The 14,209-nt window shown below is 39.9% G+C and overlaps 1 protein-coding gene across 1 annotated transcript in view; it reads left to right on the top strand.

The window, feature by feature from the left end:
• ANKAR (ankyrin and armadillo repeat containing) overlaps window positions 1-14,209 on the top strand; it is a 71,616-nt gene that overhangs the window by 5,118 nt on the left and 52,289 nt on the right. The window contains exons 2-5 of the mRNA XM_059928341.1: window positions 1,663-2,298; window positions 6,627-7,064; window positions 8,604-8,767; window positions 9,410-9,513. Coding sequence (XP_059784324.1) covers window positions 1,698-2,298; window positions 6,627-7,064; window positions 8,604-8,767; window positions 9,410-9,513 — 1,307 coding nt within the window. The 5' untranslated portion in view covers window positions 1,663-1,697. The remainder of the gene's footprint in view (window positions 1-1,662; window positions 2,299-6,626; window positions 7,065-8,603; window positions 8,768-9,409; window positions 9,514-14,209) is intronic.

Below are 14,209 nucleotides of genomic sequence, written 5' to 3' on the forward strand. Positions count from 1 at the left end.
TAAGTGCAGCTGTATGATTATCTGCGTAACTGTAAGCTCCTTGAGGTTTTACAGCTGCCCTTTTCCAGCGTCCCCAGCGCCTGGCTCATAACAAGCGCTCCATAAATGTTTGTTGAGTAAAAGAATGATGATAGAGGTGGGATTCTAACTCAGGACTACCTCAGAGCCTGGGGCCCTCGCCTCTGCCGCTCTGTTTGTGTGCTTTCTCGTAGACAAATAGTGAAAGTAGGAAATGACAGAGATGCACGGTTCGCAGAGCCCCAGTCCGGACTGAGTTCTAAAGGGGAGGGGTGGGGGTGGGGTAGGGCATCTGCCTTGGAGGAATCTAAGCCGCGGCGAGCATCCCTGGCACCGGCGGGAGGCCCCGCCCCCGGAAGCACAGGAGCGCCCCCTCGCGGCGCGGCCCCGCCGTCCCAGGCCCCGGGTACCAACGGCTTCGGCCCGCGCCGGGGCGGCGGAACTTCAGCAAAGGCCCGGGCTCCCAGGAGAGCCTGGAGGCTGCGCGCGGCGAGCAGGCCTCCCCAGGCCCTCGGCTCAGGAGAGTCCCTCCCAGTCCTCCCTGCAGTGGCTACCCTCGCCCTCGCCCACGCGGGGCTCCTGACGTTGGCTTCGGGCCCAACGAGAGACCGGTCATTCAAAACGACCACTGCCCTCGGCCCCGGGAATACTCCAAGGACCGGCGTGGACGCAGCTCCCCTCTCCTGGACAAGCAAACTATCATCTCAGAGTTGGTTTCTTCCCTTTCCTTGTCCTTTCCCTTTTCCCGTGTCCAGTGGGCATAGGTCTTGAACTTGAGGATGGACAGACCTGGGATGGTTCTGATTCTGAAGGTGTGAAACCTCAGGCCCATCCTGTAACCTTTCTAGTCTCGTTTCTGCATCTATAAAGTGGGGCTCCCAGCGCCTATTTCGCCGAGCAGCAAATAACTTTTTCAGAAACGGAAATTCTCTGGCTCCACTCCAGGCAACTGGATCAGAAACTCTAGGGTAGGATCCAGCAATCTGTCGTAACAAGCCGCAGGTGATTTCAACACAGGCTAGATTTTGAGAACCACTGTACAGAGGGGCCAATTAAATGAAATATTGTGTATAAAGAGCTGGGCAAATAGTAGATGCTCAATAAATAGTGGTTATGGAAAACCACACAAAAAAGGAAAAACCCAAGCATAGATAACAGAACAGATTGGTGGTTGCCAGAGGCAGGGGGTGAGGTGGGCAAAATGGGTGAAGGGGGTCAAAAGGTACAAACTTCAGTTATAAAATAAGTGAGTCCTGGGGATGTAATGTATAGCATGGCAACTATAGTTGATAATAAAATCTTGAAAGTTCTCATCACAAGAAAAAAAATTCTGTAACTATGTATGGTGATGGATGTTAACTACATTTATTATGGTGATCGTTTCAAAATATATACATATATCAAATTATTATGTTGTACACCTGAAACAAATATAATGTATGTCGTTTAAAAAAATTTTTTTAATTGAAAAAAATTTTTTTAAATTTTTAATTGAAAAAGAATTTTTAATTGAAAAAATATAATGGTTGACCATGAAACAATTAACGTGATAAAGATGAAAGGTACAGATTTATTTCTTGAGAAATTCAGCTTCATTACCATGGTAAATTTTATTGCTTGTCTTTTCCTTTTTATTCATTGCAGAAACTTCAGAAAGGACACACTAGAATTAATTAGAAATGTTAAGATTGCCCAAAAAAGGAGCACCTAGATTTGATCAAATTCAAGATGAAGAAACTTACCTGGAGAATTTAGCAGTACAGAGAAATGCTTCTGCTTTTTTTGAAAAATATGATCGGAGTGAAGTACAAGAGTTGCTAACTACTGCACTAGTTAGCTGGTTGTCTGCCAAAGAAGATGTCCACTCTCAACTAGACATCCCGTGTGGAATTATGAGTCAAATAAATAATGTAGCCTTCTCCACAGCAATCCTGCTGACTCCTGTAGACCCTACTGCCCTCTTAGACTATAGAGAAGTCCATCAAATCATAAGGGAATTGGCTGTTGGAATTTATTGCTTAAATCAAATTCCTTCAATCAGTTTAGAAGCTAATTATGATCAGAGTTCTTCTTGTCAATTACCTCCAGCTTATTATGATACCAGGATTGGGCAGATTCTGATCAATATTGACTACATGTTGAAAGCACTATGGCATGGAATATATATGCCCAAAGAAAAACGAGCTAGATTCTCTGAATTGTGGCGTACCATCATGGACATTGATCCAGATGGGAAGCCTCAAACAAATAGAGATATTTTTGCAGAGTTTAGTTCAGCAGGTAAGAGAATTTAATTTGTTTTATTTTTATTAGAAGCCTTTTTTTAAAATTTAAAAGTAATTTATCTGTGGCTCAGTTTTATGTGTTTAGCCAATGTTTCTTGAAAGAGATTTTTTGAATTACAAAGAGTCTATCTTTTCAATAATTAATAATTAATTTTTTTCAATGTCACCTTCTGAAGCTTGGTTAGGACCTGAACCACAGAAGTGTTCATTTGCTATTTACTGTATCTGTGGCTAGACTTCTGTGAAGTTCAAATGCCTGGGAATAAGATTTGCTTGATGACACTAAGGCACCCTGACTCACCTGCTATGGGTTGGGTTTCCAGATGTGTTTCAGCTCTGTAGCTTTTGTGTGTACCAGCAAGCAGTACCATCTCTTGGAGATGGTACCTCTGTGTCTCAAAGACAGTTTAGATAGCTAATAGCTCATATTTCTATGCAAGGTAATCAACTTCTGTTGAGAGCAGACTCCAAGAGTATTGAGTATAGGCAGAAATTCTCCCCCTCTGGGTGAGAATTAGTCTGTGATGTTGGTGGAATCAACAAATGTCACTGGATAGGTGCAGAGTACCTACGATTGAAGGATCACTGGCTTCTAAAAGATTATAGCTGTAACTGGAACCAAGAAAATCTCTTCTTGTTGTTCAGGTCCTTGGGGTGATTAGGGTGAAGTAATGCAAAATGCTGCCAGTAATGTCTAGTAAATTCCATTAATTTCTGCATTCCCTTGACTGGTCTGGTAGTTCCTCTTAAAGGGTACTGATACTTTGGCACATGCAGATGCATTGTTGAAGAGAATATGGCACGGTCAAAGTCTTAAAAACACTTGTTAGCATTCAACCAGAAGTGCTATCATTTCTGGTAGTTTAGGACTTCCAAGGCTAGTTGAGGTCACATAAATAAAATGTATCTAAATTAAGATGTCATTTTGATGTCAAAGATGATAGAGTAGTTGATGACTCTTCTATCCTGGAAGTTGTCTAGTAATCTATTCACTACTCACTGGAAGACAGTAGGGAATATGGCACAAGCCAGATAATGTTTCTGCCTGCTTGCATTGGCCAAGATGTGTCTATAAACTAAGCTACACCGTTTTCCCTTCTTGATTGAGATGATGCCAGGAACTTTGTGAAGATCTGAGCTCCATGGAGGTTAAGGATCAGCACGATTGGATGGTGGTTTTTAACAACGTTAGAGCTTTGACAATCCTGACAAAAATTGGGTTTGCTTTTCTTCCCTTTTTACAAAGATTACTTTGAGACTCTCATCAGAAAGGAGGTGGGACTAATGAACCATCATTCCAATCTGGCATGTGTCAAGCAAAGCAAAAGCCAGAGCTGACAGATTGACTGGTAAAGAAACAAGGAGCCCTTTTTAGATCCAGATATCTAGGTGGAAACTCCATTATACAAGTCAAATTCTGGAGAGCAATCAGGGTTAGAGGTGCACATTGAGGATTCAGACATTCATATGTTAAAGTCACAAGAGCCTTTGGATCATCCAGTGAGAGCATCAATAGTAAGAAAAGAGATGGCCAGGGCAGGAAGGAGCACGTGTCCTGTTTTGTATCTACGGACAAAGGGCTCCTACTTAGTTGATGATAAAATCAGTTATATCAAGCAACTTTGTGGCCCAACATCTGGTCTATTGAATGTAGCTGTCTGTCATATCTGAGGCCACCCTCTATGAGTGGTGCCTCACAGTGGTGCTCCTGGTGGAGGAGCTCAGAGACACATAGAAACATTCTAATCAAGCTGTAGGTGGAGTTGGGGAGCACCCAGAGACTAAAGTTGTCTGTCTTCCATGGCTTACGCTTTCAGGGGTGATATTCAAAATAATTAACCACCAGCACAGCATGAGCACTGGCCAATCAGAACAGACATCAGCAATAATGCTGGAACAGGATCTCAGAGACCTCCTGCTTGTCATATGTACCCTTTGCTGGATCATGGAGCTTTCTAGGCTATCCCAGGGAAGGGAGGCATTCAAAGAGCTCAGGGCTGTAGCAATTTAATTTACCACACAATATGGAAGATTTCAATATTTTAACAATGTGGCCATATTGATACGTAACTAAATATCAGTCCCAGACATTTTGACTTAATTCTCCTTTTCTGGATAGGAATTCATGTCTTGACTATTGTGATTCTACCACTAAAATATCTCAAAATCATCCACTTTGCTTTATCTCAACTACAACACCCTGGTACAGAACACTCTTTTCTCTAGCCTTACATACTGCAACTGCCTTCTGGCTGCTCTCTCTGTCTATAATCCCTTTTTCACTGAATATGAATGAGGCTGGAAATCTTTCAGAGGCAGTCACTACCACCATGTGCCTTGGGAAAAGTGCTGTGTATGTTACACTAAAGCGCTTTGTAATATTGGCTGCCGGACAATCAAAGAAGAGCATCATATGGGGATAGAGATATTTTTCTCCCTCCACCACACTTCAGGAGTCTGCTGAAGAACCAGCAGCATCAATATGCTTCAGGCACTGTAACAAAGGTATAGTGCAAACAATTGTAAATGACCAAGCAGCACACACTTGAGATGTGCTGGAGCGGAGTTTTCAGGGGGAAACTCCCAGAGGCAGCAGCAGGAATAGGTACAGGTTCCCCATCATGCACCACATCTAAAGCATCACTATGAAATCCTGCAGGGTCAAGCATCAGATTCCAGGAAAGGGACCTGGACTCTTAGAAGGTGGGGCTTTTATGCTGCATGCTTAAGGATATACAGGGTCAGACACCAGCATACAAGTGCAAAGTGTATTAGCCTAGGTTACCCCCCAAATTAGGGCCTGAAATGAGGGCTTAAGTTAGAGTAGTTTATGTGAAATGACTCCAAGGAACAGGAGTGAGGGACAGGAAAAGTGAATAGAAAAAGAGGAGTCATCAATCCAAGGATAATGCTGTTGAGCTTTCATCACTTGAATAATTAGGGACGGTTTTGCTGGGACTCTCTGGGGAGTCACATAGAATACGCTTCAGGATTGTCAGCCCGAGGGATGGAAGAGGAGAGCATGTTTTCCCTGGCTTCTCTCCTTCATTAGTCGAAGGTTCCATGAGAGTTAACTCCCTCATGCAGATTTGTTCATCCGTCAGAATGGTGGAATGGGTTCCATCAGGAGTCCAACACAGCAGTGGCAGAGAAACCCCAGGCCAAAAGTAAGGGCCACATGGTGCAGTCAGGTTACATCTGTGTGGAGCTGGTCCATGCAACGACAGCTAGAATGAAAAATATGGTCTGGGAGGAAGTGAGGTAGGGAACAAAAGGTGTCTGATATAGAGTGTGACTCATGGAAATTTGGCTCTAACCCTGTGCTCTCAGCTTAGTCCTTGTAGTTGCCACTGTATGGTGGCAAGATAGTGGCGAGACTTGCTATTTCATATTTCACATTTGGGGAAACAGCACCTCCTCTCGACTTCGAGACTGGGTTCAAACCTTGCAACTGACCATGTGATTGCCTTAAACACTGTGCTACAGTGAATTTCCAAGGAACTCTGTGGGAGGCCAACTATTTTTTTGGGAGGGAAGACTACTGGGAATCACTGAGGCCAAGTTAAACTTCACCTCTTTAATACCTTTGCACTGTATAAAACCACCGGCAAACACCACCTTTAAAAAATGGTAGCAACAGCAGTGGAGCATAGAGCCCACCAAAAATCTGGTCGTATTATCCAGTTTGCTTACGGTTCTAAGCCGTTTTCTCAAGCTTTGATTAAGGTTGTAAATATCTTAAAAAAGACAATTTGACAACAAGAAACAATTTAATTTCATCATAAATGGGAAGAAAATGTAATATAAAAATTGTCATTCATAATATAGAGTAAAATCAAGTTTCAAGTCTTGTTTCATCATGATTAGTTGGTAGGAAAGTTATTTATTGTATATGTTTAGCTTCTGTTATCATCAAAAAGAAGAAATATGTAATATAGGACCTGAAAAAGCAAATATACTTTATGCCCAAGTAAGAAGCTGATTCTCTGCTTAAAGGAAGATCACATTTCTTGTTGTTCTTCCATATTTTCTTTGATTAAAGATGGGACTTATGTTATTATGTTTCCATGGTGTTGTATTTCTCCAAAGAGAATGAAAATCAATTCTTTTTAATTCCGCAAGCTTCCATCTTTCTTTACTCTGCTTAGTTACTACGTATCTATCTGCTTTTATTCTTTGACAATTTTATTGGCATTTCATTATCCCTTTGCTGTCATTTCGGTAGAATTTCAAGATGAAACTCTGTCTTCAATCTACTCTGTTTATCCAGAAACCAAGTAAGAAATTTTCACAACCTAAAATCTTTCTTTTTTTACTGTGAAGGTTTGATAGATATTACAAAGGATCCAGACTTTGATGGCATGTATGACGAAGACATGAATGAAGATCCAACATACAATCCCAATAGCCCTGAAGAAAAAGCTGTATTTATGAAACATGCTGAAAATATTCTACTAAAGTTGACATTCAGTACCACACAAGTTCAACAGTGTGAAAATGTTTTTATATTTGAAACAGCCTATTGGCTTACTAATGCTGTAAGATATAATCAGGATTATCTTGACATTTGTACCTACCAGAGATTACAGCAAAGGTTATATCTTCAAAAAAAGATTATTCAAAAACACTTTGAGAAGAAAAAAGAAATCAGGAAAGGGATAGGATACCTAAAATTAATATGTTTTCTGACTCCATTTCTACTGAGTTTAAAAAAGAAGATGAAAGTTCCATATTTAAGTAGTCTGCTTCAGCCTTTTTCAGGTAAGAGTATCACCAAAAATTATATATAAAATGTAGATATATATTGAACTTATATGTAAATTCAATTTTGTTTCTAGTATGTGGGTCCAAGCATGTAACCAAGCTGTAGCCTGTTAAAAAGCAAACTGTAATGTCTCCAAAGTAATTAAAAATACTTGGTATATTCACACAGTACATGGTATATATTTATATCAATTATAAGGACTGTTGAAAGACTTAAAATGAGTTCTGAGAAAATAGGGAAATATGCTATGTTCACGATGGGACAACACTACATTATATCTCATTCAAATTATAAGTTCAGTGCGCTTCTACTCAACATCCCTATTGTGTTTTTCATGAAAGTTTAGAAGTTGATTCTGAGATTAATATGGAGCAGTAAAAGATCATGAATGCTCTTACATTTCTGAAAAAAAGATGAAAACATATTAAAAACTTTAGTAATATATTGGTATTATAACAAAGAAATAGACAAATGTAAGAGAATAGAGAGCTTAAATAGGACCATGTTTACATGGAATTTGACAGGAATGCAGAGCAGACTATTCTTCCCACCCAGATTAGCACACAATTTGTGTATTTTCACTGGTGCTCAAACTTGTAGGCTTATTATAGTGGGCTTTCTATTCAGATGGCAAATTTTCAGTAGAAATTTTATAAGTCATTTAATGAAAGTTTGTATCATGAGAATTATGATAGTGAAGAGTATAATCCATATCTGTAAACTATTTAAAAATGGACTCATGACAACCCTTGTCCAGGATGGGAGTGGGGAGAATGTCATGTGTATGGAACTGATATGCTTAAAGAGGATGTTAGCTATATCTGTAATGTCTTATTATTTAAATTATTGGAAACAAATATGACTAAATATTAATAATTAATTTCCAGGTGGTGAGATTAAGGTGTTATATTTTTCTTTGTACTTTTCTAGACCTTTTGCATTTCTCAAAATACATTATATACCTTATATTGATGAAGCTATATTCTGCTAACAAGTCAAAATATTGAATAAACCTAACCCTTGCCAGGATTTTAGAAAATTATTTTTCAAAATAAATGTCATATGTGTAGCTTCATTACTTTCCAGAAAAATGGGCTGATTATTTTTGTCATGTGAGAGATACCCACCTTTTTCTTTATAGTGTCTCTCTTTTCCTTAACTAGCTCAGGTAACTTTTGTTTATTTAACTAAAGATTCTTCACGGCACAGAGTTTCAAATCTTTTCTGATAATTGGGGGTAAAATATTAGTCTTGAGCTCATATATAGTAATCAATAAGTAAAATAATGTTTTGATTATTCTTTTGAAATGTCTGTACAATGAAACTACAAAAAAAGACCAAAATGTATGATATAAATATATTTTAATATTTAAAATATACATTAAGAGCATGAATAAATAGACTGTAATTGCCAAGATTTCCATTTCACATAGAATTTTTTCATTTTATGAGAAAGAGAATTTAGACCTCAAAAATATGATTGCCTATATGCTGTTATTCAATTTTTAAACAAAAATTTGTTTTCATTTTTGGAGATGACAAGGTCAAGACAGAGCGAGAATTGCCTCCATTTATTTATGGGCGAGATTTTAAATGCCAGAATTTTCACTACAAAGAGGATCAGTATTTTCATGTTCATGGAGGAATTGAATTTGATATCAGCACTCCTTCAGTCGAGAATGCTTTGGAAGATTTTAAGGTTTAAATTATTATTGTTCCTGAAATGGTTTGTCATTTCACAACTCTTTTATCCTATTCTCCAACCAGAAAGAGGCTCTGTTGGTACAGGCACTAGGCAGCTCTCCAAATGATTATCTTCACAAGTCACTAATTTCTTCAAACATTACATAACATATATGAATTAAGTGCAAGTATATCTAAGGTCTTGTGTTAAATGTCAGAGATAAAATGATAAATAAGCTAGGCACAACTATCATCCTTGCAGAATTTACAGACTTCTAATGGACCACATTTGCCCTAGAATAGTTAACCGAAGAATACGGTAGAAATCCCTGAACATTAACTACATATTCTTCCATTTTTCTCAAAGATTAGTATTAGAACAGAGATCCTCTAGAGTTTGAGAACAAAATTCATCTGGAAAACATAATACATTTCAATTGTCATTGTTTTTCTACCTTCTCCATATTATATTCTTTTTAAAAAATTTTCCTCTTTAATCCAAATTAGGGATTGGATACATTCAGTTATTACCAGGGTCACTTGGGATTTTTTATTAAAAATTTGTCCTTTACAGGTATAAAATTTCATCTAAAATAAGTCTTAAAATTGTTTAGATTTGTTTAAAGATTTTTTTTTCGTAACATAACTTGTATTTTAGAACAATTTAGAAAAAATACGGGATTGTGCTGCTAATACATTTGCAGAAGATTCAGGATACAAAGAATATTACTCAATACCAGTCATGAAATTAAATGGAAAAAGGTAAGGAACTTTTAGTAATTATTCACAGTAACACAACTTGTTGAAAGCAGAAAACAGGAAAGTGTCAAAATGCAAAGGCTAACTTAAAACCTCAGGATGGAGATCCTAGAACAATAATAACCCCCGTGAATGACTACAGACTCTACAAAGTATTAAATCTTATATTTATTACTTCATACACCTTGATACATTCTGTGTAATAATCCTTAGACATTATAATTTGTTCTTACAATGAACACAGTGGTTAAATGGGGATGGAGGTGGGGCTCAAATCCTATGGGCCCACTGAAAAGCAATGGACTCAGCACACACCCCTTTGTTTCCGTAAGGAATATGATTTTAAATCCTCTTCCTCGGCTGGGTCTTGTTAAGCCTGTCATCTCTTAGAGCACCATGTTTCTCTCAGTATTTTTAGGCTCTTTTATATATGTTCTTGGATTTTTACAGCTTGGAAACTGAAATTTGTAAATAAGGGAAATAGAATGCAGAGGAAACATTTGAGTTGGAGGTAGAGACTTGAGATTTTAAAGCATATTGGAGTTTGTTTTGTATTTCTTAAAGTCATGGAAGTAGTAGAGAGGCTAGGGCCATGTCAGAAACTCTGAAGAGTAGAAACCTTTAAGGGGGGTGGGGAGTAGCAGAGAGAGCAAAAGAGACTGAGAAGGAATGATAGAGGTAGAGGAGAAACGAGAAAGTATGATAGCATGGAAGCCAAATGGGGAGAAGTTTTAAAATATGGTAGTAGTTAAAAGCATCAAATTCAAGAGAGAAAAAGGCCAAGTTGATTTAAGACTGAAGAAAGCCCTCTAAATTTGACAATGACTTGATAAGAGAAGATGTGGTTATAGAAGGCTATGTGTAATAAGTTGAAGGATAAAGTCGGGGAGAGTTCATGGGATGTGAAGAAGTAAAGACAAAGATTATAAATTTCTTTCAAGATGCATGGCAGTGAGGAAAATAAGAGGAATAAGGTAGAGGGAGAAGCAGATAATAGATGAAAGGTGGATCTTTCCACTGAATACTGCTTGGATGCACACAAGGTACTAGAGCTAAAGTCAAAGACCATGTGGCTAACGGCCTCCATGATTTTGAAGGGAACTAAGAAGTAGATCTCACTCCTCTGGAATGGACAGTCGGTGTGCATCTCCCTGGAGGAGGAATCTCTGAGGGACCTAGCACCTGTAGACATACTCCATGTACGGTTCTTGCCAAGCTGGAGGCTCTTCTAAACAGAGGTTTATTCTCCCAGGTTCTAGTGTCTAGCGGGACATGAATGATCCTGGAAATGCAGGGAAAGAGCTGGAATGAAGGCTGTGCTGGATGAGGTTGTTGTGGGTGAAGGAGTATGGTTGGTGTAAGCACCCTGCCATTGCACCGTAAGGGATCCAGTCATATCACTGCAGTGGGATCTCATAGTGGAATTGTTTTTCTAGTTTCTGACTAATGCACAGCATTTGGTTATCAGTGTTGGCGAATTGTAGACGGATGGATTTGAATTTTCAGACTTTCAAAACCAGCATAAGCTTGTTTCCCAGACCCAGCCAGCATGGAGTAAAAGTGAAAGCCACAAGAGGAGTAGTAGTATTTTCCTGGCTCCTGAGCCAATTACCAGTGAACCTACCCCCACAGAATTATTTCTAGAAATCTTGTATGCCCATGGGTCAGCACTCTCATCTACTATGACATATTTTCGGTCTCCTCTTTTCCTGCCTGGGCTCCCTGTAATGATCCACTGCTGGAACCCCAGAGCCCAACAGCCCCAAGAAGGCAACTCGATACTGATGTCACTGTTGTCTCTGACACTGCTGCTCCTGGTTACAGAGCTGGCCTCACCCCTGGACTGACTCCTCCTGATGTCTGGTAGATAGCACGCATCAAATGTGAGATGTGTTGAAGCCAATTCAATGACATAAAGATAATTTCTTTCCCAATTTTATTGGCTTCAAACAAGTGCTGCCTTGAGCCCCTAACAATTTGGTGCAAAAAACAGCTCTTTCAGTCATTTTGCTTACAGTTGTTTCTTTCTGTGTAGGGATCTTCTTTCTGTGTTGGTCCTGGACCAGAGAATAATCTGAATGATTGAACACATGCCATCTCAAAATCTCCCCTCTCCTTTGCTTTTAGGGGCACTGTTATTGGGCTGAGCTCATGTATCGTGATGTTCTCTTTCCTCAGAATGATTTACTTCCTAGGAGGCTCCCGGTTCCTAATGAAAATAGGATCATTTCCACTGGCCTTCCTGCCCTGCTTGGAAACATCTAAGTCCTAGATTCATTTTTGGCTCAGGTTGTATTCTTCCACCATACCAGCATCAAAAAAATAGGAGCCACAGTCGGATACCCAGGATTTGGCAGTCCATGAAAGTAGAATAACTCATGAATTATTAAAATGATAATGATTGGAGCAAATAGATGACTTGATACTGATACTAAAATGTCCTACGGGGGGGAGAGCATACCAGCATCATGATGCTGTTGTGGATGTTAGGAGGCAGGTCAGAAATCAACTTGACGTAACGGTGGCGTGTCCGGGAAGTGTGATGTTAGAGGGTCCTACTGCAGTCCCTAAGCTGCGTGCAGATGCCCAGGCAGAAGACTATGGAGGGAGTTGTTTAAAAGTGAAACTCCGCTAAAGCCCCTGCTGATGCCTACACTTTAAGTTTTGAGTAAGAACAGTGGTGTGTCACTATGCAGTACTTGGATGAGGGCTCACTCACAGTGCTGGCCATCCGGGCTTTCTGTGCTTCCAGTAATCATCTCTGTGTGGGCCAGTGTTGGCCTAATGCACAGGTTGTGTATCCAACTTTGCAGGAGTGGGGGTGGGGTCACAAAATTCTGAGGTCAGAGACTTTTTCAGGGTACGGTGATCTTCACCACCAGTTGCTTCTCCAGTTTCTAGGGTAAGACAGCTCCCTGCTGATCTTGGATGTTTGATTGGTATTGGATGATTAGACCAAATTTCTAAAAGAAATCAGCCTACCTTCCCTTGGTATTTGTTAAATTCATAAGTTTGTTTCATCGCTTGGGCAGTGATCTGGGAGTACATCACTGAGTACCAGGGCTCCAAATGTAGTCAGCAGCTTCTGATTCCATAGCAATTTCCCACAGCCAGAGCCAGCTCCCTGGAGAAGTACATGAAAAGACAGAGGTTTCTGACACTGGGTTTCTCTTGGAGCAAGATGATGTAGAGCTGGGCCAGCCAAAGACCAAAGGACATCCTTAGTGTAATCCCTCATGCCTAGATCTATGGACACAGTCTTGTGGGACTTGGGGTATCTGTATATGGTGTCCACTCTTATCAGTGTGTATAATACCAAGGAAAGGTGAGCCGTTTTCTTCCAGAAATTTAGTTTAGTCATCCAGTGCAAATCAAGTATCCGGGTCTGATCCATACAACTCCTTAAGGCCCGTTAGCCTATCACCACTATGATCTGAAAGCCTTCAAATCTGGGTAGGATTCAGAATACCTGCTTCTCAATTTCAGAGGCTGGAGTCTAGTAAGTTAGGCAAGTTCCCATTGATGAAGGTGGACAAAGTGACAAGTCCACCATCTGGCCTGGCACTATACTTGAGAGGTGTGGGTAAAGAAGCCTTTAGTTTATATTCTCGTAGTCTGGTTTCCTTTGGGGGAAGAAGATGGTGGATATGAAGAATGACAGCCTCAAATAAATGCTAACAGGTCCTCAAATATGTCTCCATCTATGCAGAGGTCTTTTATATTCAGAAAACTGGGATTGAAGTAAAGGTCAAAGAAGAGAGGGTATTAGCCCCTGATCGGTTCATAATAGAGTGTTTTCCTAAGATCTTCCTTTAACTGATCCATGGGGCCCAGTGATTCCACCTCAGCCTCTGGGCAAGGAGTTTCCTTAGCATAGAGAGTCACCGACTCACTTTCCTGGAAATTAGCACAATGGAAAAAACTTCTCAGCATCCTTAGGAGAACTAATAGTCCCTGAGCAGCAAAGTGAAGAGCCATGGGAGGGGGTTACCACTGTCAAGAATACTGTTTTTACAGCAATCAGTAGTTGCCTTTAGAGGAGAAACCCAGGTGACATTAAGAGGCTTCCCACTGGCAGAGGTGGGGACAGCAGCTGAGACACTCACCACTGAAATCTGGCAATGGGGAAAGGTAACTCGTGGCAGAAGTGGAGGAAGGCCACCATTTTCTTTTACCTGTGATGATAAGCAACCCCAGGGAACAGAGCCACTCAAGATGTTGTCATTTTTTCATTCCAGAGTGAGAGGGGACTGGGCCTATTGCCTACCTATGATTCAAGGACCTGGTGTGTTGGGGTTTCCCTAGCCCACTGTGCAGTGAGTAAAAGTCAAGCAGCCATTACCCAAAACATCATTCCAAATCAGACTCACAGTACACTCTTGAGAAAGCAAATATAGACATAACTAGATTAAAGGAATTAAAAAGTAAATTTGTAAGAGGAGATTAAGCAGATGGTTAGAAGGTAAACCTAGAAATCTTTCAACCAGAGTTAGGACTTTCAGTGACTTTTAGGCAGTGCCCCTAGTCAGTGGTATAGGAAAGACAGAGTCAATTAAAAAGGCCAGTATGGAGAAGATACTTGTTATAAAAGACCTGATTAATAACAGTTGATAACCATGTCATGAAAAAAAATACTTACAATCAAGTACATTTTAAACTATATTTTGTATTTGTTATAGAAAATTGTAATTGTTATAGA

This window comes from Balaenoptera ricei, chromosome 7 (genome assembly GCF_028023285.1).
Source record: "Balaenoptera ricei isolate mBalRic1 chromosome 7, mBalRic1.hap2, whole genome shotgun sequence".
Classification (NCBI taxonomy): domain Eukaryota; kingdom Metazoa; phylum Chordata; class Mammalia; order Artiodactyla; family Balaenopteridae; genus Balaenoptera; species Balaenoptera ricei.